The 24,484-nt window shown below is 54.1% G+C and overlaps 1 protein-coding gene across 3 annotated transcripts in view; it reads right to left on the bottom strand.

The window, feature by feature from the left end:
• The window catches only part of MGAT5B (alpha-1,6-mannosylglycoprotein 6-beta-N-acetylglucosaminyltransferase B), a 73,029-nt gene extending 49,810 nt beyond the window's left edge, over positions 1 to 23,219 (bottom strand). For all 3 annotated transcript variants that reach the window (XM_080395337.1, XM_080395338.1, XM_080395339.1), the window contains exons 1-2: positions 20,666 to 23,219; positions 14,080 to 14,192 (exon numbers count right to left, since the gene is read on the bottom strand). In XM_080395337.1, the coding sequence (XP_080251463.1) occupies positions 14,080 to 14,192; positions 20,666 to 20,733 (181 nt within the window). In that variant the 5' untranslated portion in view covers positions 20,734 to 23,219. The remainder of the gene's footprint in view (positions 1 to 14,079; positions 14,193 to 20,665) is intronic.
• Positions 23,220 to 24,484: the final 1,265 nt, after the last annotated feature.

Here is a 24,484-nt window from a genome sequence, read left to right as displayed (position 1 = left end):
GATGCCTCACAGTCACCATGCAGGAGCGGAGAGCAGCTGGGAAAGGAGCATTTCATGGAGCATCTCCAGCACAAGCATGGCACAGGGGACTCCCTGCTGGGCAGCCCAGCATAGGGCTGGGACCAGTGGAGGTGATGTGAAGTGGCGCTGGCAAAGCCCAGGTTGTGCCATGGCAAAAGGAGCAGATGGGAAGGAGTTTCCTCGCTCAGGCATCATGTTTTGGGATCATGAGCATCATCCTCCCCCTGCCCCACCAGTGCTCATGTTGGGAGCCATCTCCATCCAGCACTCCACAAGCACAGATGGACCGTGCAGGATGTCAGTCACCCTGTGACACAGGTTTATGTGGAGCTCTTGGACACTTGGGCTGAGGTTTCCAAAAGGAGCTAAAACACCTCAGGAGGGGAAAAAAATAGCACTTTGAGGGCATGTTCCTTTTAGCCACTTAGACTGATTCAAATCTCTCTATTGCTGCTGGACCCTGGTGGCAGCTCCCCCTCCCTTGGTCATGCAGCCCCATCCTGCTCAGGGACACTCATGCTGCTCAGCATCAGCTTCATGCCAAGAAGATCGGGAAACTGAAACACGTAGGGGTAATGGTGCTCTGTCTGCACACTGGTGCCCTGTCCAATGTATCCCTTGTGTTTTCCTCCTAGGGGGTACAGGACACCGGTGCCACCCCACAGGCGCGGAGGTAACACCCCACCTTCATCACTACAGGGAGCTTTTCCACCCAAAAACCAGACCAATTTCAAGGTCAGAAAAAGCTTCCCTCACCCATTGGCCACACAAACCCATCACTGACCGTACGAAGGGGAGGCAGAGGTACAGCCTTGACCCACGCCTCCGCAGACCAGTGTGAGCACACCACAGCATCTCCATGCCATTTAAAATGCAATTCCACCGTATGGCCGCTGTTCATAACATGGCTGATTTGTTGTTGATTTTGTTCCCCCTCCTGCTCAGACATAAGTCGTATCCCTGCCTGGCTGTCTTGCAACAGCTGAATGCTCCAGTACAAGAAGGGAATTTGCTCAGAGATGGTAAGATATTACTTATGTCCATTGAAAATACCAGCTGAATTAATTTCAATCTAAAGCATCATTTGCTTTGCTTTGTTTTTCTCCTTTAAAGGACAACTCCAGGCTACTTAAACCCCTGAAAAGGACAATGTACTCTTGAAGGATTTCTTGGAATAGAAACTGGAGGATCCCAAACACGGTGCAGCTGGACCCAGACCTCACCGCCCAGCTCCTCCAGTGGCTGGTACCTGGGGCTGTCCTGGGGATCCCAGCCTCCTGGGAGGGCACCCACCCCAGCAGCTCCCCGCTTCCCAGGAAGCAAAGCACCAGCTTTTCGCTTCCCTCCCCCTCCCACACTCCTTTATTTACTTTCGCTATTGATTGTGATTCAAGCAGATTAAAAGACCAAAAAGCCAACTAGCCAAGGGCTCCAGCTAACCCTGACACATAATCCATTACAATCACAGCCCAGAGACCTAGCATTAACCGGCAACAAGAAAGCCCAAAGCCTGGCTGAGGCTGGTGGTGATGGCCCACCTCCTGTCTCCATCCCTTCGGCACCCACCCTGGTGGAAGCTGCTCTAGGGATGGACCAGGTCCCGCTGGGTGCCTGCACCCCTCGAGGGCACCCGCTTGCCAGCATGAGCGCCCAGCCAGTCATTGCCTCCAGCAAACCCAACCACATTTGCCGTTAAACTGCTATGGATTTCTTATTTCAGTTATACAGAGAAAAATACAGACCTGCTTAGCCAGAGCGCCGGTGCAAAAAGCACAAGGGGCCACACAGGGAGCTGTCACACCAGCAGCAGCAATTTGCACCTGGAGGTGCCCACAAAGCAGCTTGGGGGCTGCCAGTGAAGCGGACACCTCGGTACAGCTCCAGCTTCACCATCGATCTGCTGCTGAGCTGCTGGAAACGGCTGGCAACAAAGTGCTTCCCTGGTAATCAGCCAAATTAAGCAGACTTAAGTCACCGGCTGGTAAAGTAGATTATGTCCCACCTGCCCACTATCATCTACCCCCTGGATTTATCCATCCCCTCGTCCATTGCTGTGCAATCACTGGCAAATGTGCAGCCTCAGGGGTGTTCTCATTCCCTCTCATCACATCCCTGGGCAGACAGAGCCCATGGCAGAGGCCCCGCTATGCCCTGCACGATGGCTCCGGCACCGTGGGGCTGGCAGCCGTGTGCCACGACCGAGCCAGGCAGGAGCCACCCCAGGGCTCTGCTAACAGCCATGAACAGCAGCAATCACAACTGCTGTGGGCTCCATAGACACACCCCCCCCGGCTTTCCTACAGCCCCCTACATGCTGGGGGTGAGACATCACAGCTGGGGGGTGTGTGTGTGTGCCAACAATGACACCTATGTGCTGCAGAGTTCCTTGGCTGAAAGCAACAGCCAGCTGTCCCATAGCTGCCCAAAACAGCACCAGCAGATGGAAACCAGCCCCATCAATCGCCCCTGCAAGCACCTTGCCACCCCCACGGGCAGGCACCGCTCTGCCCACCCCACTCCCGGACAGCCGGGGCAAAGCCACGTCCCTGGGCTCTGCTCTCCCACACTGCCAGGGGCCCCACGAGCGACCAGCGGTACCCCTGGTGTCCTTCTGCAGCCCCACGCCCCAGCACACCGCAAGTCCACTCCTGGCAGGGTGGTGATGCCCCACTGCCTTTCAGAGAGGAGGTTGGTTAGAGGCCACCGAGAGGTCCCGGGCAAACCTCAGCCTCCACCCAGGGCCCTACCAGCCCCCCTCCAGCCTAGTGTCCCCCTACCAACCCCGCTGGGGCTGGGGTCTCACTCCCTCCCTCCGGGCAGCCCTTCAGTGCAGGCCCCCAAGCTGAACCTGCAGAAGGGGCTCCTGCCACTTTTCCACCCCAACCAGCTCCCCCTGCCCCCCCACCCGAAGGAAAATGCCTGTAAGAGCAGGCTGCAGCTCTCTGTCTCCACCCTAACACATATTCGCTCCCTATTTCCATATAAATAAGAAAAGGCAGGAAGCTGAGCAATACAAATAGACACATTCACAGACAAGAGCATTTCACTGCCACAAGGGAGAGCGCAGGGCTGTTCCTCCCAACTTTTATTACTTCTTACCCCCCACACACACACACACACACCAGACACCTGGTGTCCCCTACGGGACACAGAGACGGTCCCACAGGTCCTGCCACAAGCCATCACTCTGCAGGCAAAACGCACTGGGTCACCCCCTCCCCTCCCCAGCAGTCCCAGGAGATGGGCTGGGGGAGGTGGGTAGCTGGGGATGGGGAGACAGATACACACAACCCCAGCACAAGCCGCACTTCAGCTTTTATTTCATCCTTCTCCTCCTTTTCACCGCCCCCCCCCCCTTCACTTTTCTTCTTTTTTTAAAAAAGTACCAGCAGGGTATTTTTAGTTGGTCCTCTACTGCCAGCCAGCACTATTTTAAATTGCATTTTAAGCTGTTCTGCAGTGCTCCAAACACCTCATGCTGCAGGCGAGGCTTTCAAACTACAAGATTAACATCGATTTTAAATTGCTTCCTAAAACACAAGGGCTCCAGCACAGGGCTGGCTCAAGGGCAGTTGCCAGCAGCAAAGCCCTGAGGACACCAGGGCTCCCAGGGCACAGGTGGACCCCACGCCGGGCTGGATGCTGTCAGCACCAGAGGCAAAGCTGGACCCCAGTTTTGCAGCTGGGACCCCCAGTTCCAGGTAAGGAGCAGCACACACCAGTCCCACGGCACAGGGGCAGCCCCAGAGTGGCTCCACAGCCCCATAAGCCAGGGACCCCCTCCATCACCAACCCTCATTTCAGTTCTTAGTCTTTACAAGACAGGCATCCTCTCCAAGGCCATCGGCATTTAAGACTAGTTCTTCTCCTAACAGCTCCTGTTGCTGACCTCAGGGAAAATTGTATTATCAGGGTCCAATACCCCAACGTCTGCAGGAAATCAGCCCAAAGCCCTGAGGCAGAGAAAGGATCCGACCCAGCATCTGCACACCCCAAGGTCAGCCAGAGGAAGGCTTTGGGAGGCTCAGCACCACCATCGCTCCTCTGGCTCCACACGTTCAGTGCTCAAGCCCACAGTCTTATTTACAGCTGCCCCAAAACGTTATGTTTCAGAAACAGCAGAACTCACTAATTTAACGCTTTCAAAATTATTACCATCTCTTCTTCAGCCAAAAATACTGGCCAAACAGTGCCGGGCATCCTGCCACTCTGTTTCCAGGGGTGAATAAATCATCCCCTTCCTCCAAACCCATAAGTCACTGCCGAGCCCAGCAGTCAGGTCCTTCCAGCAGCAGCAGAGCGGGGCAGCAGCACAAACCAGAGCCCGCAGGAGCCGGGGGGCATTGGCAGAGCCACGGGATGTGCCTTGGCTAATCTCTGCCTGAGCTGAACCAAACCCTGGTCTCTCGTTTAGGCCAGAGAAACAAATAAATCAGTGGGAAAAAAACAGCTTTTATAGAGGCTGCTATGGTTCCCACTGTGCTAGTTTTATTTTCTGAAGTACCTGCTGCCTCCCGGGCTCAGGATGAATTTTGATTTAGAAGTGAAAAGGGGTAATAAAAGCGTAAAGAGCCATTAACATTCCTCCTGGCCTTGGTGGGGTGTTTGCTCATCACACGTTGATGGAAATGCCATTTGACTTCCTTATGAGCTATAGAAAATCAATTAATTGATTTAATCATTCCCTGGGAGTTGCTGCTTATGGAGATAACAGAGTGCTGGAGCCAGCAGGATGATGCTGCTCCCTCCTCCAACACGGTGGCTACAGGGAAGAGGTCAGTGCACATCACTGCACCGAGACCTCCATCCCTGCTCCACCAGTTCAAGACTCATGAATTCCCACTTCCATCTTCCAATGAGTTTAGCGGCTTTTTCTTTTTTTTTTAAGCCTGCAGGCATCCAGTTCTGAGCAGCAATTGTATCAAACGGGCACTTCTGCAGCATTCCCAGGGTGGATTAAGCTTTAACCACTACTACAGCAGCCCTTACACTTCTTCTTACCCCTCTGTGCCCTACAAAGCACCAATATGCATTTTGCCTCGCCAGCCCACCCCTGCAGAAGTGGGCAGTAACTCCTGGTGTCACGCGGAGCCCCCACGGATGCCTTTCTTTTCCTTATTTTAACAGCACTCGTTTCCCTGCCTGCAATAGCAATTTAGTAAGAGCAGTAAAGTTTTACACTTCCACTTTAAGCTCCCCTTCCAAGCGTGGGTTGGAGATGGGAGCACAGTGCACGTTCACCAACCCGACAGGGGATGCAGTGCTCCGGGACCAAAGTGGGATGGCCCACGGGGACAGCAGAAGAAGCAGGCACGGGAGAGAACACATGCTTTTAATCAGCCCACACTTTTTCCATCTGGGCAAAGCAACAGTCTGCTCCAAAACAAATGCAGATTAAGGACACGCCTGTGTTACCATGGGGGTTCGACCTGGGCACGAGCAGCAGCCTCTTGCCACAGCACAGTGGACCCAATAGCACTCGCACCCCAGGGTGCTGCACGGGGCAGCTGACACGCACAGCCACTCTCAGCAGCACCCATCACCACTGCCATCAGCCATTCCTCAGCACAGAGCACCACTTTAACCCATAATTAAAGAAGTCTCCCCATACTCAACAGGAAAAGCAGAATAAATTATTGCTGCCGCATGCAGCGTTATCCATTTAAAAGAGCCCCTGGAGCAACCAAGCATCTGGCACGAGCCAGCAGGGAGTGGGGCTGGGGGAAGGCAGCATTTGAAGCAGAAAGCCCTCACCCTGCACCTGGGGTCTGCCTTGCTTTGGGGTCTCCATTAACCCCCTTCTCCTCACCAATGCTTGGACAACGGGGAAGCAAGAGAACGGTCCCAAGCGGTGGGAGCTGCCAGAGCGCAGCAACTCTGGGCCCCCTGGAGAGCTGGCCCCACCACTTCAGCATTTTTCTATGGGAGGAAAAATCAAAAGCCCGTCTTCCCCAGTACAGCTCCTCACCAAGGAGGTACTCCCAGTACCGACCAGCTCGGCTTGGCACTGACCAGACAACTGCTTACAGAATCAGCTGGCTGCTCCAGCCCCTGAGGCTGCCTGGAGTGCCTCCAAAGAGCTGCACAGCACAGTCTTCCCCATGGATGTCCCCTGGCTGGCACACCTCCCATGGCCCAGGGGCTCCAGGAGACTCTAATCCAGCACTGGATGCAGCAGCAGAAAAATTAAGCATTAGAGATGTGCAGGACCCGCATGTCCCAGCTGGTGCCGGGGAGGCAGCACATGCCCACACCCTCTGCGCAGGGACCCAGGGAAACACTCCGGACAACTGCCCCACGGGCCCTGCGGGAAGAGGGGATCAGAGAGGGGAACCTCCTGCCTTTCGAGAGGGTTTTGCATAAGCAAATTGTGGATTCAGGTCATGAGAATAGCCTCATCCCTGTGCCTGGACAAGCATCCTTGTCGCCGCCTGCGCCTTCCAGTGAGACACGCTCAAGCAGCGGATCCTGACAAGCTGCTTACAAGTTTCTGCAGACAGTTATCCAGAGCTGCTCAGCAGACAACATCAAAACGTAACACATGCAGCCCAGGAGAGGGCTGTAACTCACTCAGGAAGAAACTGGGAATAATTAATGCCGAGTTTGCACAGCAAAGTCCACCCGGCTCCCTCCTGTGCCCCCCCATCCCCATCACTTGGTTACATGAGGCTTTGCAACTGGTTCTCCTGTCACCTTCACCATGCATTAAAGGCAGCAAGATAAATTTATAACTTGCATGACTTCTCAAAAGCAAAGGGAATACAAGCATCCCTGGAACCACATGACTGCGTGTCACATCTCAAGGGGGCAGCAGTCCAAGTGCTCACTCCCAGATGCTCTCTCCAGCGAGGTCAGGCAAGAAAAGGGATTGTTAAAGCCATAAAGCAACTTTTGGGTATTTTGCCCAACTCAAGCTACTGTCAGAAGATCGATGTGCTCTGCTGAGAACAGAAAAACTGAGGAGCAGATTGGGATCTGTCACAAGTGGCAGTGACCCAAGTTTGCAAATGGGTCCAGAAATTATCTTTCCCGAGAGAGGAAACTGGGATGTGAGGACGAACACATCTCTGTTTTGATTTAAAGCTCTTCCGGCTGAGCAGCATCTCACCGCAGCCTGGACCTCACAGGCGGAGCTGAACCAAGCCATCCCCTCCCCTGCTGCCCTCCCTCGCGATGAGCCACACGCAGAGCGCAGCGCGTACGCAGCAGGTCAGGATCGTGCACACAGACCTTCTCCTCCCCCCCTCCCAGCACAGTTGATGGTGAGGGAGGACAGCAGAGTTATTCAAGCTCACTCTGATCATTAGCAAATACGAGCTTGACCTTTCTGCATCTTCTGTGAGAACAAACGGCGATGGTACCTGGCCACGCTAACCCAGCTGGGATGCTGCTGGAGCAGAAGGAAAACCAGCAGAGACAGGAGCGGGAGCAAAGGACCCCTCCGAGGAGATAATGTAGGTTCTCACATTTCTATTTGGCTTTTCTGCTCTGCTCCTCGGGGAGTGATTCAAGGGATTGAAATAACATAACATCCCACTGCTTCACGGTACCATGACTCTGGAACGGTGAAGATGCCCTACAAAACCCCAAGCATTATCTTCTGCATATCAACATCATCTTCTGCAGCACAATTCCTGCCTCCCTCCACCGACATCCCTGCTCTGGAGAGAAACAGAAGCCACAAACACCAAAATATTCAGCTGTGCTGCACAGCCCTAAACAATCTCCCTCTCTCTCCCATGTTCATTGTTGGAAGAAATTGCTTTAAGCAGGTGAGACTCCATCAGCTGGAGCAAGCAACAGCCATGAGAGAGGCAGAGCACTCCAGTAGCCGGGACACAGGAGGGGTACTGGGTTTGGGGAGGGCAGGGCAAGATTGCTGCCAGGTGATGTTAAACACCATGTCCAGCGTAACGTGCCTTGGCTGTTGTCTGCTGGACCTCTCCTGGGAGCCCCATGCCCTAACAAAACAAACCATAGCCCTTTTGATGCCCCAAGAAAGCAGCAGTGCTCAGCTGCACCCAGAGCCTGCATCCAGGACAAGGTGCCCCAAGACAGCAAGGGGGAGTTCCCCAGCAGGCTGTTTCTGTAACTTTTCCACATTTATTTTTCTTTCCCTGCAAAATGAAAGCGAATGGCCAAATCTCAGAGGCTTTTGCAGCAGAAGCTGTTCTCTGGCCATTTGCACCTCTGCTGTGCCACAGACCAAGGGAAGTCCCCAGGCACCGGTGCACTGCTCACCTCCAGCCAGACTCCAGGTTAAGGCAAGTACCATTGCCCAGCTGCAGAAAGTCCCAGTGGCGCAGGACTGGGAACCCCGTGCCTCAGTCCATAAGCTGTTTAATATCCCATCAGAGTCCTTATCCTTCAGCCCTGAGAGGATCAGATCCCAAAGCATGTGTCAGCAACTTAGGACAAGGTGCGACAGCCTTGCAGAGGATGTGCTTCACCCCCTGCTCACTCACATTTTCCAGCTTGCGCTCTACAATCAGCTCTCCATCAGCCTTCCTTTGTCCCCTTGTCCCCACCGATCCTGTTTCCAAAGCCACTGAGGAAACACAATGCAGGAGCCCAACTGTGGTCACCAACAGGAAACCAGCTGGAGATGCTGCTGGGAGCTCCGTTTGGGGCGGAAAAAAGGCAGGCGTTGAGTTCTCAAGCTGAGCATCAATCCAGGCAGGAAACACTTGAAAATGGTTTGAAAAGACAAGTTATGGGAACAGTAAACACAGAACTCCAGTGCTCAGCAAACCACCACTTCCCAAAGGCGTGGAGACTCAAGGACTGCAGTGTGAGAACTGCTGTTGCAGCACGCAGACCCCAAGCACTGAGATATCTATATCTACATGAACCACTCAAAGCACTTGCATCAAAGTACCACTGAGGTCAGCTGAAATTAAATCAGAGCCCTCTTGCAAGAATCAGCAGCCCACAGCGAGGGCAGAGCTCAGCTCCAGCTATCTTGGGACATCAGGACCTGTCCTACACATCCCCTGGGTCTGCAGCAAATTCCTCCAGCACCTCATACCCTACCATACAGGAACCAACAGCAGGAGAAATCAGAAGTGTTCCCATCTTTTAAAACTACCTACAGCAGCTGCAGGCAGTATTCCAGCCACATCTAATCATGTTCTAACACTTAACTTGTTTTCCTCCGCTAATCCCCTGCAGCAGCAAGCTCCACCAGCAGGACCAGGACGTACATCGCTGCCCAGACCAGGCTGGGGCACAGCGGCGGGCAGAGGGACCACGGCCAAACCCCTCCCCAGCCCCACTGCAATCGCCACGATTAAAGATTCTGGTGGTTTTTCAGGATCAGCCCCCTGCCCCAAGACAATTTGACTCCAGCAGTAAAACAAAACCAAAACAAAGATGCTTGGGGGGGGAAAAAAAACAAACCACCAAACATTTTAAATTCTAAGGAGGACAAGAGAAGAGGGCACAGAAAACAATCTCTTGAGCCTAGAGCCCTTCCCAAAGCGTCTCCCACATTCAAAATTTATGGACTTGTCTATTCTCTTTTTTTTTATCTAGATCTTTGTAGAACAAATTCTCTCAGTGGCCATTTCAAAACAAAGGAACCATTCTTTGTCTGTGTTTACTTGACAGCAGCGGATTAGGATAAAATAACTTGCATTTCAGAAGGGGTTTTTATTTATTGTTGAGACGCAAAGCCTCTGCTGCATCGAATCACCAAGCAGAGAAGCCATCTGAGGAATGATTTCTGGCACACACCAAGAAACTCAGCTTTTGGAGAGAGCCTCTGAGAAGGAGATTCATACACAAAAATAAAATTAAAAATGGGATTAACTTTTGGACTGTGACAGTATCCATTTCTCCTTTTCATGCTCCTGCCTCACATCTATCTTCATTTTGGTTTTAATTGGCTGCTCACAGAGTTCAGAAGCCAGGACAGCTCTGGGCCAGTCTGGGGCATTTTCCTAAGCTTCCCCTTGGACTGCGATATCCAACACTCAGTGCTGGGCTGGCCAGGACACCCAGGAAGAAACAGGAACAGCCCCAGCCTAGACTGAGCCATGAACCATGAGCTTCACCACTTATCCACAACCCAACAGGATCTCTCCAATGCAAATGATTTTTAAGTGCCCAGGTGCTTGACCCCCAGCTCTTTGGGGCCGCCCCAACCCTGCAGGCATTTAAGTGCATGGGCAGCTTCACTTGCACAGCATCGCTGCTGAGCCTGGCAAGATACGTGGAAACAAGGACCAGAGCCAACAGCCACAAAAGCCAGGATCACCCCCAGGAAGGACCACAGAAGCTGGTGCTCACTAGCCACAAACATACTCAACTAAATACACCAGTGATGCTGGCAAAGCAGCCCACACCCCGAGTGTATGGGGAGAGGATGCTGCCAGCTTGCAATGCAAAATTAATTAATGAATAATGCTCAAAAGAGCCCATTAAACCCAATGGTTTCATGAGCCCATGCAGAGACGAGAGCAGCAGCAAGGACCAGGCTCCTTCCCCAGGTGGGACCACCAGTGCATTCCAGAGGTTTCACACCGGGAGCCCTGTCCCAGCAGATATTCAAGCCCAGGCTCCAACCCATGGCAGACCTGGGGCCACGCACCCATCAACTCCTCCAAAGCCAACAGCCCTGAACCTGTCCAGGTCTGTGCCAATACTGGCCCAATTCCCACTATTACTCACATCAAGAGCTAATCAGCCTAGCAAAATTAACCTGCTCCTTTGAGCTCATCTTCAGACCAGCATTGTGTGCTTAACAGCAACAATAACAACCAGCAATATTTCTTGGGTTTCCTTGGGATCCATAACGTATGTTAATTAAATGCCGCTTTGTTATTCAAACAGACCCATTGAGACTTCACAGCACTAATAAGAAGTATATCCATTTCTGGTCCCACCGACGCGCACCAACTTCGACACACATTCGGTGCCCCTCCATGTCAGCTCAGCATCACCCCGGCCGGGAGAGATCACCTGCTCCAAGTAGAGCAGACCTGGGGTCAGACCTCACATCAGCCAGATATGTTTTGAAAGTCTGCAAGGATGGGGTTTCCTCACCCCACCAGCTTCCCACTCCCCATTTCCCAGTGGCACCAGTGAGGTTGCCTAGCATGCATCGTCCCTCCTGCCTTTTTCCATGCGTGTGACAGTTGGGTTTTCCAGCCATGAGATCCTTCCACAGCACCCGCATTTCAAAGGTGACAGCGAGGGGTCCACAGTGACATTGGCCGGCTCCTAGCCAGCTCCAGCCTTGTGCATGCCCTGAGGTCTTGGTCCCGCTCTGCTTTCAGGGGTCCTAATCCCATGTAGCTGCGCTGTGTGCGGGGAGCTGTGCTGAGAACAGCGACTTACCACACAGGACAGCCGGTCCGTAGGTACCAGCATCACGGGAAAGGCTGAACCTCAACAGCCTGAACCTGGTGTTAAAGAGCTAGAAAGTCTCTCAGGTTGTGCCTGCCAAACCCTGGGGACAAAGCATATAACCTTCCGAAACAGCATCCTTCCTCCAGGGACAGGAGAGGGGATGCTTCATGTTTCAAAACAATGTGTGAGATCATGAACAAACCAAACCTTCCCCAACAAGAAACACAGCAACAGCAAAATTTCCAGCAATTTATCTAGAAGCAATACCTTGCTTGGCAATTCAATCCAGTAGAGGGGGAAAAAAAAGTTTTACATTGAATTTCTGAGCTTGCTAATGAAGGAGGACTTCCCTTAGCCAGTTACAGACCTTAACGTCCAAAAGCTTGAAAAATTAGAGGACCTTGATCATAATTTTTATCTTCTTCTTGAAAAGAGACAAACCAGCGATCACCAGAAGCAACACCCACACCACGCAGCCTTGGAGCCAAGGAGCGGGCATCGCTCCCGGCCGGCAAGGCAGGCGCTCACAGCACACCGCCCCGCAGGGCCAATGGGACCCACCATGGCCAGGAGCTCAGATGGAAGAAGGTGAACCCACTTGCACACCTTGATTTAATCACCTAAAGCAATGAGTGTGGAGGACTCTGAGGTGTGAGAGCCTGAACAAGGAGGTTTCTTTTGATCCAGCTCCAAGGCTGCGCTGACGTTGTGCCTGGTAAACAGGAGACATGCAAGGATGGGAATCAGTGGACTCAAAGACCTGGGTTAAACTGATGACAAGAAAAAGAATGGGAAAAGCTATTCTACTCTAAGGCATCCAGAAAGGGGATAAAGAATCTGAATAATTGTCTTTTTGCCATCACCGGAACAGGCTGCCCAGGGTGGTGGTTGAGTCACCATCCCCAGAGGTATTTCAAAGACAAGCAGACGGGGCACTTAGGGACACGGTTTAGTGGTGGCAGTGCTGTTAATGGTTGGACTTGATGACCTTAAAGGTCTTTTCCAACCTAAACGATTCTACAATTTCACCACAACTTTGAAGTCCTCTTGGGGTGGGACCAGGGGCTTCTGCAGGCTTCTAGAAACCCTTGCTGCTGTTTGCAGCATGACCTGTGCCACCCTCAGCTCACACTGGTCCCACAGTTACTCGGGTCCCTCTCTGCCTTTCTTCTAGTTCTCTGCAAACTCCCAGAGGATGCTGGGGCTCTCCTGGGTCAGAAGGCAGCTGTAACAAGTGACACTTTTTATTCCACACTCAGGAATCTTTTCAGGACCCATCTCTTCAAAAGCCAGGTTTGGAGAAGGTGGTGGTCCAGAGGCTTCTGCCCACCCTCCTCACATGCTGCTTCTCATCCCAAGAAGGAAGAAATCATGTATTATATGACCAGGTTTCAGTCACCAGCTATCCTGGGAGCAGCGCTTGGCATGGGGACAGGGGCATTAACAAAGCACTCACACTTGCCGCAGGGGCAGGTACCCCAAACGTGGTAAACCACACAGAAAATACCGAAAGGCACCGATCCTGCAGCCTGCTCTAGCTCCGGCTGGGGACAACCCAACCAGGCAAACACCAGTTCCTTGGAGAAGGGGCTTAATGGAGTTGGTGATGGGAACAATTAGGGGATCACAGGGAGAAACGCCAGCCACCGTGTGCTCCACCCGTGGGGGAGAAAAAGCCAGCTGCCGCAGGCTGCACATCAGTCTCTCTGAAAATCAACTAAGTGGTTTACAAGCACCATCAGACTTCTGGAAACCACCACTTCAGTCCTCTCCTGTAGGAAAGCAGCTAGGGCTTCTTCGAGCACCACAAGGAAAGGATCTAATGCCCCAAAATCACATTCCAGGCAAGGCTAGGGAGCTCAAATCCTTCCATGCGTTTGGTATGGAGGAGGGGAAGACCATGGTGGCCTGGCCAAACCTATCTCACCCTGCTCACCAGAGTTCAAGCTGGACATTTCCCCCTGTGCAGTTCAGTCATGCTGTTCCAGGCTGGGGCCACAGAGAAAAAAATTCAGGGCAAAGCTCAATTCAGTGCAGCAGCAACCTCCCAGCACACAGGCAGGACACAACCCTCCCACCGTGGAAGCTGTCTCCTGAGCTGACTGCACATCTTGCCAAAACAGGTGTTTTAAAAAATATAACCGAAAGCACACTTGCTAAAAATCAGAATATTTATCTTCTACATTTCAGCACCTCCATGGAACCACAAAGGCCTTTTATTTTCCCATCCCTAAGGAACAATTTCTACTCCCTGCAGACCAAAACTGCTCAAAACCACTGAGCTCTCCAAGCACCCAAGCCAAATCTTCAGCATGTCAGACTGGGTGCAGCCCATACCTCTGCCAGCTGAAGGTCTGACTCCACCAGCCACAGCCACTGGTGTTTTCCCATCCCTCTGCTGTGAGCCACGGTCAGCATCCACACTCCCGCACACACGTGTCCCCGCTGTGCCTGTACACCTCTGGATGCAAACGCTGCCAGGTTTTAGCCACGTGGCTGCAAAGTGCTCCACGCCACAGCAAGAAGAGCCAACAGGACCCTGAGCTGTCCTGACATCCCTGAAATGGGTCAGGAGGGAGCCTTGGGAACGGAGGCATCGAAGCACCATCCTCCCTGCATCCCTGGTGCTCATCAGCTCGGCTGCACCATGCATGCAGGGGTCATTGAGCATCACATGGGACAGGACGGGCACGGAGCCACGCTTACCTTCGGTCCGGATGGTGAAGGGCGAGTCCCCCAGGCGCTTGGCTGAGAACTGCCCTCCCAGCGATGTCATTAGGAAGCACAGGGTGAAAAAGCCAATGCCCAGCACAAATATCCTGTGTGAGGGAAAGCAGAGCTGTAGCAAGGTGTGATGAGGAACCAGCTCGCTCCTGGGATAGCCCCACCACCCTTCATGCCCCTGGGGTAACCCCCAGCAGGAGCCGCTTTGTTTTGGGGTGTCTGGAAGAGGCAGCCTGGACAATCCCTGCCTCCTTCCCAACTGCTCCATCCCCATGGCTCACCCCACCCAGCCTGGGCAAGGAGCATCTCTGTGGCCAGAGTTCCATAAGAGCACACCAGTAACTCACCCCAACCACAGCCAGACCCACACACGCTTCATGAAGAGTCCTAAGATGTTGCTGCCCAAACTGGCACCAAGCAGGTGGGTTTTGCCTGAAAATACCCTTCAAAATCCCTGCAGTCTGCTCCAACAGGCAGGCTTCAAGAGGGAAGAGAGGACTTGCATCTTAGGTGGGAAAGCCCTTACCATGCTCCACTAGATCCAGGCCATTCATCCACACCATAGGAACCACCACAATAAACAATACCCATTTTCCTCCTGGGAGAGTCCGGAAAAAAGAAAGACCTTGTACCTTCCCTTCCTCCCAAAGGATCTAAAAGTATAAAAAACAAAACTTTTTTTTTTTTTTAAAAAAGAAGTCTTTTGTTCCCCCTGTAACTAGGTCACTGGTATTTGCCATTGTGTCCAGCATCGCCTGCGTGGCACGGGCAGCCCTGTGCACAGCAGAACAAGGAGGGACCCACACTGGCAGCACACACGGTGGCCTGGGACCATCCCATTGCTACTTTGTTCATCTGGGCTGGTAGGAAAGCAGCTCCCATGGGGATGCACCAGGCAGGATGCTGACCCACACGTCACTCCCAGCTGAGCTTGTGGTCACCGCCAGCTGCAAGAGAGGCAGGAGCCCTCAGCGCTGCTCTTATTCAGGCCAAATTCAGGCCAGAACTTTTGGGGAGGGCACAAAGGCTGAAGGCAGGAGCTCTGTGCAAGCAGGAGGGTTATTGTGCACCAGGGAGCATAAAGCCAAGCCCCCCCCCCCCATCTCCCCAGCATGCAAGCAGAGCGTGCTGCACCGAGGGATTGGATGCCTGGTCTCTTTCCACTGCTTGGAGATGCTGCCACTGCCTCCAAGTCTCCATGGAGGTGCAGCATCCTCCAACAGACACACAGGCACAGCCCCAGCAGAGCCACTGCCAGGCACCATGTATGACAGGTCCCAGAGCCATGGCTATACGGAGGATCTCAGCCAGTTAAACCCAAGAAAAATTTCAAAGAGGAGAAAGAGAAAAGACAACTGCCAGCCAGCCTTGTGAAACAACAGTTCACCTTCAAATAGACAAATCCTGTGTGAGATGGTGAGCTGAGCAAGCCCGTAGGGGTGCCTGCTGGCATTTCTGCCTCCCAGCGTCCCAGAGCCAAAGGGAACCAAGCCACCGAGGACAGGAACCTGTAACTCTCCTTTGCAAGTTCACAGCATTATCCGCAGGGCTCAGGAGCTGCGCACGGAAACGCAGCAGAGCCACCCAAAGCTGAAACCAAGCTTTTCCAGAGAAAGGGTTGCAAAGGAACACCACAGCCCTCCATCTCATCATTATTGTGCAGTTAAAAGGCAAAGGATTAGGAGCCAGCCATTAAGTCTGGACTACAACGTGCCAGCATCGCAATTATCTGTTGCTGGAAAGGGCTGGCAACTAAAGCAACTTCCTTCAAAGCACTCATTAGCTACAGGAGATGTTTTGGAGACCTGAAGTACAGCATCAAGCAACTCAAAAAGGACTGGCCTTCCCTGGAAAGATCTACTGGAGGAGCTCCCAGGGCAGGTCCCTACTGTTCCAGTACAGCATGGCCAGGCTCGCCCTGCCCGGAGAGCCTCCTGGGCAAGACATGGTACCTTCACAGGACCCCACAAGCTCCCTACCTCCATCCCACCAACTCTGATGCTGCTCTCATGGAGCCAACACACACCTGAGCCCCAGACCCAGGGCAGCTTTGCTGTCAGCATCAGGCAGCTCAAAAGCAAAGGGTTTCTCCAGCCCTGCGCGCTGCAGACAGGCATCTAACACCACCCATCCACCCCGGCTCCCAGGCATCAGCCCTGCCCCATCCCCAGCTGGGTCGCAGCAGATCAGGATCACCTGGCCAGGGGCTTCGGACAAGCAGAACCCTGCAGCTCCTCATCCCCTTCTCACCTCACACCTAATCAAGAGTAAAAGAAACATCCTGGGCTTGTTAGCCTTAACAAGCTCTGCCAGCAGCACACAACACCAGCACAAACACTTGCTAATCCTTTTGGAGACCCACAGCCAGGCATTGGGAGAGCTGACCCACCTGGGAAAGGGGATGTTCAAGTGCATCAGTGAAACTGCCCGACATCCCTGTGCATGCACTCTGGGAGTGAAGCAGCTCTTATTTCTGAATGAGCCTGCCCTGGGGGGTAGAAAGCAGTTTAAACAAGCTGTAAAAAGCATTGTTCACTGGGCTAATCCAGACTTCCATCCCTAAAAGCCTGGCTATAGGCACAGCTGGTGTGCCCTACAAGCAGCTGCTGGTGGAGCACAGCCATCCTCTCCCCAGCAGATGCTGATGAACCATCGAGCTGCAGTATTTGCATGCAGAGATGACTACGGACCTCATCCCCTTTCCCAAAGCAGACCTCAGAGAAGGGTTTCCAGAGAGCTGTGGTCCAGCTCTGGCAGGGAGGTGATTGAGCATGCAGCAGAGCATCCCTGATGCTTCAATACAACATGGTGCCCCACAAATTGCTTGGAGCAGGAGCGATTCAGGGACATGAGTCCATTCCCATTATCACACCCTGCGCCCGGCCACACAGCACAGTGCTTGATCTGGAAGAGGCTCTCAGGAACACAAATGGAAGGGACTGCAGCACCCAGCTTGGCCTTGGAGGGCTGAATTTATCCTTGGAGCAGGAGCAGAGGAAACGCTGTCTGCCATGGCACCTCCCTAGCAGGAAAGGACAACAGCACAGTAGAGAAGGCACAAGCTGGAGGAGGAGGAGGTCAAAGCCCAGCCATGCCCCATGACCAAGGATCCACCCTGGGAGCACGTCATGGTACAAAACCCACCCTAAAGCTCCATCCTGCTGCCAGCTGCCCCCTTCCCCAACAGGCATTTTAACAAAGTATCACCTGATTAAATAATCAGATCTGATCCTGCTCTTCATTCTCAGCCTTCCTACTGACAATATCTTCATCATTATGCAAGACCTTGTTTATGCATTTTAATCTTCATAATTATACTCTGGCAAGGAGTGATGGTTAAACATTGAGAAGAAAGAAAAGGAGGAAGGAAAGAAAAGGAGGAAGGAAAGAAAAGGAGGAAGGAAAGAAAAGGAGGAAGGAAAGAAAAGGAGGAAGGAAAGAAAAGGAGGAAGGAAAGAAAAGGAGGAAGGAAAGAAAAGGAGGAAGGAAAGAAAAGGAGGAAGGAAAGAAAAAGATACAAAAGTGATCTGTGCTCTAGCATCTCATTAGGAGACAAAATCTTTTTCATTTTGACTGGATTACAGAGAGTAGGGGAGACTCAGGATGTTTTTTTCCCTAAAAAAAAAAAAAAAAGAGACTAGAGCATAACTGGAATTGATATGCTTAGGAGAGAAGCAGATCGAGCCCAGCAGCATCACTCCACGGAGCAGGGATGCTGCAGGGATGGGCTCTGAGCCCGAGGACCCCATCTCTTTTACTTTGTGCTGATCTTCTCCAGGTGAATAAAAATGCTTGGCCCAGCCTTAACAGAGCAGAAACTCCTTATGCAGAAAACAAATACTGCAAAGCAGGTAAAACAGACTCGACCCCAGATCTTCCAAATTGCCCATCAAATGCACTAGGTCCTCTGCCCCCAAAATCCTAAATCACTGAAGACCATGGAGCTCCAACCACCAAGTAGCATCTACTCTGCATGCTGGTTTTGCCTGTCATCCCACATCACGTTTAATTAATTGCCTGGGCACAGTTCTGGTGCCAAGTCCCTCTCCACATCCTCCCCACTGAAATGTTCATCGTTCTGGGTTCTGGCATGGTGCCCAAAAGAGAAGGAAGCCAAATTCTCTAAGTCTTTAGTGAAAATTGGAAGTGACACCCCAGTCATTTTTGGCCCATGGAACTGAAAGCTGGATGCAGCCAGGAGGGTCTGAGCAATGAGCTGGAGGAAGGTGAGGGGAGGAAGGCCAGCAGCACCCAGTGGGATTGAGCTATGACATTGGGACTGTCTGTCCATGGTGCTGCATCACTCAGCTGGGACTTGCAGGGAGAATATTATGCAGGTGCATGGTGAGACCAAGGGCTACAGGGACAGGTAGGATTTTTTTAGACAAGTTTTCAACACCCAAGTCTCTTAAGCTCAAAAGCCGAGCAACAATTTCCAACAGCAGCAGCAGTCAGGCTAATAAAAGATGCTCCCTCTCCTGAAAACCCAGTTTTGCTCAGAGCCCAACACCATCACGGTGCTGTCAAAATGATGCTCAGCAGTGGGAATCATCCTCCACACAGGGGACTAGAGTGAATTCTCTTACTGGCCAATGTTACAGACACATGGAAAGCCTGGCTTTGGTTTCCAGCTGGCAAACTTGCCTGAACTCCCCACATTCTGCAAAACCTAGAGCTGGGCAAGCTGGACCAGGGCTCCAATGAAACACCCTTTCCTGCTGAGATGAAGTCAGAGCCATCCTTGGACGTTTCTACACAGATTTGCTCTCTCTCTCCTTCCCATTTGCTGCAGGTGCTTTCACAGCTCAGAGCTTTGCATTGGTTGGCATGTCTGGAGCATGGTTAATGAAATGTTTTGGTGCAAAGGGTCAGGTTTCCTGTTCACTGTTTGCTGATGGCACTGCTGCCAGGAGTCCACACCAGGCAGGGGATCACACCGTGGGCTTCCCTAGAGCAGCAAGGCTTTGCCCAGCCAGCAACAAGCACCCGATCTACTTGACCCCCATCCTGATTGCCAGTATATTCTCCCACTCCGGTAGATCATCCCTGATTCACATCAGCTGAGAATGTGGGGTGCTGATTTTAGGGGAGCAGTACTGATTTGCACCAGGTTACGGCGGGAGTAGGGCAGTGCCAATGCTTTCCCACACTGGGCTGGGAGCAAGGTGATGCAGGACCATGACATGGAGGGGTGAGCTGGACACTGAGGGACAGCTAGGATTGCACCTTGGGAATTTCTTCTCTCACACAGGGAAAACCTGACTGGTTAACAAGAGGGGACCCTCCAGCCCAGTGCTCTCCTGCCATCACAAGCCCCTCATGCACACATATCCTCACGTCCAGTGGGACTTTGTGATCACCCTGCAGCTCACTCCCTGCGCTTCCCCATCCTGATCCTAGGTCAGTGCTGAAGGTGTGCTTCCCCTGCCCCAGAGGCAATGGATGCTCAGGCCAGTTACTTCCTCACTACAGGCTTCAAACCCACTTGAGAAAGCAAATAACCAAGTAAAGAGCATACCCCTGGGGTGCACGTGTCCTTCCCACCTCTCTGACAGTCAATTCCTCATGCTCGGAGCAAGCCCGAGCCGTGGGGAATCCTCACATCCCTGCTCCACCACTGCATCTGACATCCCCTTGGCCAGTTTCCCCAGCCCCAGGGCACTGCTGTGGGATCTGGCAGCAGGAATCCCTCCGGTCCACCCGCTAGCGCAGAGCCAGGCAGCTCCCGGGGAGACATCTCCCACCCCAAGCACAAGCTGTCCTCCCGCTCAGCTCCAGGTGGTAGCCTGGGCTTTGCAAAAAGGCACCGGGCAGATCCCACCAGTGATCCCAGGTGATCCCCGGCCCCCAAACACAGCAGGGAGCACTGGCAACCGCCGAGCTGGGCTCACCCCACCCTGTGCTTCACCCGCCGGCACTTGCCCCTTCTGTGGGTTTTTGGTCCCTCTCCCCAGCGAAAACCCCAGCAATTCCTGGCATCTCCCATGTGTCTCAAGCCTGGGAGCAAGCAAAGCGCGTCTCCGGTGAAATAAGGAAGCTGGAGAGCAAGGACTGGAGAGGCGAAGCGAATGCATGGAGGCAGAAATGGGAGAGAGTTACACCAAGGGGAAAAAAGCAATAAGTGGGCACGGGCGCGCTGGAGCCGGAGGGTTTCAGGCTTGGATATCGACCCTGGCCGGTTGGGTATTAACGATACCCCAGCCCCGCCGCCAGTTCAGGGTGGGTTTCAACATTCCCATCGGCACTAGCGGATTTAAACCAGAGGAACCGACTCCCCCCGCGTACCAACATCCCCGAGGACGGTATTAAGAAAAGGCAGCGGCAAACAGCCCTGTCATTACCCCAGGGCACCGGCGCGGCGAGCGCATCGGCAGCCGCCGGACAGCGAGGGCTGCGGACCCGCACGCTGAGCCGCGGGCAAACTTGCCAGGACCGCTGACATCCTGATCCGGGGTCAACCGCCCCCTCCCCCGCAAAATGTGCTCCGACAACCGCTTCGCATCCGACAACCGCAGGGGCCGAGCCAGGCGGGGGCGAGCCGGGAGGAGGGACAAGGGAATAACTTTACCTAAAGGGTCTCAAGGTGACGAGGCATCTTCTGACCATTATCTTCCCATCCGCGTTGACTGTGATCATGGTTCAGAGTTGCGGGGGGAGCGGGGAGGGGGCGGCCCCCGCACCCCCCCCCACCCACCGAGGCAGCGAGCGGGGCTCAGCGGGCGGAGCGCGGGGCTCCGCGGGGGCGCATGGCGGGGCGCGGAGCGGGCGCGGAGCACCTCCCCGCCCGCCCTACCCCTACCCGCTGCCGGCCGAGCCCATCGCGGGCCAGCGCCGCTCCGCTCCGCGCCGCGCAGCCCGTGCGGGGCACCGCGCCCTGCCCCGCTCCGCGCAGCCCCGCGCAGGCAGCTCCGCCCCGCACCGCCCCGCACCGCCCCGCGCAGGCTGCGCCGGGCGCCGAGTGCCACCTAGCGGCAGCCCGGCTGCAGAGCGGGGGGGCCGGGGCCGTGCGGGGGGCGGCTGCCCCCGGGTTGGGGCATTTGCGGGAAAGGTGGCCGTTTCGCGGCGGGGGGGGTGCATCCCGGGGCGGGTAACAGCCCCCGGCGTGGTGATCTGGGGAGCCGGGGCTGGCCCTCGGTGGGAAAAGTGGGGGGGTCAAAGCAGGAGCGCCACAGTGCAGCTCCCACGGGTGCTGTTTGCTTTGGGGGGCTGCGGGGAGGAGGGCAAGCCCTGATTCGGGGGAAGGGGGGGGTGTCTGGACCCTGACTCGGGCAGCCCTGGCCTGCAGCTTTGCTTCCCCATCACCCGGGTTTCTTTTTGGGGGGGTCACAGTCCACAACGTGGCTTCCCAATGCGCCGGGACACCCCTGGGTGCTGCTGAAAGGACCAGGGTGGCATGGGGGCCGGGGCTGGGAGGCGTCCTTGGGAAGGCAAGGAAGGGGCCATGAGAGCTGAGGCAGGAGAAGCAGCTGCTGAGCTCAGCAGAGGTGTTTCCAGCTCGTGTGTGAAAGGCGACAGGCAAAAAGCCTCTCAGAGCTTGGGACTTAAAGGAGCCAAATGTGCGCAGGGCCGGAGGCACCCCGTTTCCAGCCCCTGACTCAAGGGCACCCCGTGGCCAGGGTGCACCCCAGCAGTGATGACACAGGGGATGCATTGGCGCGCGGGGTGAGCACACAGTTGCAGAAAGCTGGAAGGAGACTGGGCCAGGACCAGTCTGGGGCGGGGTGGGGGGGGGGTGGTCTGTGAGGCAAACAGGGGCCCCTTGTGCTGGCCATCCCTCTCTGCACTGGATATCACCATGGGCACCATAAGGCATAGGGTGACACGGAGGGAGAGCTGCCCCTTTGCCATCCCCGGGGTGGGATGCTCTCTTCCCATGGTCCTTCCCAGCCCTTCTCCATCCCACTTGCTTATGGGCAGGAAATGTTCCTCCAACCCCAACAGCCCGGCATGGCTTGGCCATCTCCTCTGCGAGTGCTGTGCAGTTACAACACACCCCCCCAGCGCCAAGCAGCCAACCACCCCCTCTTTATAATCTGTGAGCTCCTTTGCCTGTGCAAAATCCCGGTGTTTTCCCACGAGGCTGGTGAAGAGGAAATGCCATATTATCTCTGTTGTGATACCGTAGCTCTGATTTCCATAGGGATCCCATGCACTCACTCTGCTTCCTTCTCCCTGATGTAAACCAGGGGTGGCTTCAGCCAGCAGGGCTCCAGGTAGCGTATGCTGCAACAGCAGCAGCCACAGGCAAGCTCAGAGAGGGAAGGCAGCTGAAAATTTTCCACGGAACAGCACTTTCTCTCAATGAAGCAGCACTTTTTGTCAAGAAGCGAGAAGAAACCTATCCTTTAGGGTTTCATAAATACAAAAGGAATTACGTGTTCATGCACACTTTTCATGGGCAGGGGAAAGGGAAGGTGTCATTGCCACACCAGGTCTGAGCAGAATAATATCGGGCCAAGGCAAATGGACACACAGACTGAGGATTTGCAGAAAGCATGGCTCAGACGCAGCAGTCAGCATTGTCAAGCCAAATACATACCCTTAGGTCAGCTCTCCTTGATCTTCAATGCAGGCAGCCCAACGTCTTGACAAGGACACCCCTCCCTGCAGCGCATCCCATGGGGACCTTATGGACACGGCCATGCAGATCCACTGGGCTGGACAGACACCCAACTTGAGCTGCGGGGCCTCAGCCCTTGCCATTTTAGGTGCAGCTGTGAGTCTTCGGTGCATCTGGCCTTCTCTGGAAAAAACACCTGGTTTTCTTAACCTGGCTTTTGGGCAAGGAGGGAAGCAGCAGACTAGTGAAGGTGCTGTGGGGATCCTGCCACCCCTGATGTCCTTGCTCCTGCTTGTTATCTCCATTCCCAGCTTCTGCTCCTCTGACAGGAGACCTTCAGTCCTCATCTGAGCTGTAAAACCACTTTAAAACCTGGTGTTCTTCCACTTGCTGCTCTTGCACCGCTCCAGCCAGCAGCAGGAGGCAGAGCCTTTTGCTCTGAGACCAGCTCAGCGTGATGGCGCTGGAAACCTTCCTAATGCACGTAAACACACAACATGAACTGTTCAATGGAGCAGCCAAATCACTGCCTCCCGTGTGCCAGGAGCCGGCTGGGCCTTCCCAAGAGATTGGAAGGAAAACAGAGCATCCCATCCCAGCCACTGCAGAGCAGGGGTCTGCAAGAGTTCCAGTGTGGGATGAATATTGCTGTGGGACGGGACCCCCGTCTCACCTCCATAAGGCTAGTGCCAAGGTCCTTCTGCACATCACACGGGTTCTGGGTCACGCCAAGTGGCAGCTCTTCCCTGAGACCAATGGCAGCAGCTTCCCAGCAGGAAAAGGCTGGGGTATGGCAAGGCATGACACATTAATTTTGTAAGTCTTAGGGGTGAGGGTCATTGGGGAGGGGAAAGGAAGCAGGGAAGAGATTGTGCCGCTCCTACACCTCCCTCCAGGGCTGACAATGGCCCCCTGATGACCTGGCTGCTTCTAGGGCAGGCAGAAGGCAGCTCAGCCACCTTGGCTTCCTCTGGGTGCTTGCTGCAGTGCCAGCCAGGGAAAAATATAAAATAAAATAAATGCAGAAATCTGCTCTTGGCAATCTCCATTCAACCAGCTTTCCTTTTGGCTCCGGTCAGCACATTAGGCTGTAACTCTCCGCTGCCCTGCCCGGCAGTGCCCAGGCATTAGTGATGTTGTAACAGCCCCATTAGCAACAGGCAAAACGCAAAATCCTGTGAACTGGTGATTAGTGGGGAACCCCGATGCGCAGGGACACCTCTACGGCCAAGCGAGGGAAGGAGGCAGGGCAACCACCACAGCCCGCTGCTCCCCTTGCTGCAGGTCTCCCACCTCCCGCTGCAGAACACCCAACCTCAATCCAAGCCCACCAAAGCCATGTGGGAGAGGGATTGTCCGGAGCTGGGGAGGAGGTGGGGAGAGGCACGTCCCGTATGCGCAGCCTGGGGGGTGCTGGGGTCCGCAGGAAGCAGTTGCACTCACAGTGCTGGCCAGGGGGCCAGGCAGGGTTCTCTCTGCTGCTCTCAACTCCTGCCATCCCGTGTGGGATCCATCACCCTGTAGGCAGGATCACAGCATTTTCTGGCCCCTGGAACCCTCATCCCCGAGAAGTGCTGCAGCAGACAGTCCCTTCCCTCTGCTGCTGCTTGAAACAAAAGCTTAATTAACTACCAGTTCACTGGTGTGTTTAGAGGGATTCTAAATCTAAAATCCAAGGATGGTAATAAAGTGGTGAATTATCTTCTTCAGCAGCTGAGAAGCAATGGCCCCAAAAATCAATATGCTGAAGTTATACGTACAGACACACATGTATGTTTGTTATTATTACAAATCAGGCAGCAGCAGGGAATGGAGAGAACTAACTCA

This window comes from Falco punctatus (genome assembly GCF_963210335.1).
Source record: "Falco punctatus genome assembly, chromosome: 1".
Taxonomy (NCBI): Eukaryota; Metazoa; Chordata; class Aves; order Falconiformes; family Falconidae; genus Falco; species Falco punctatus.
This window is presented reverse-complemented; position numbering and strand designations above follow the sequence as displayed.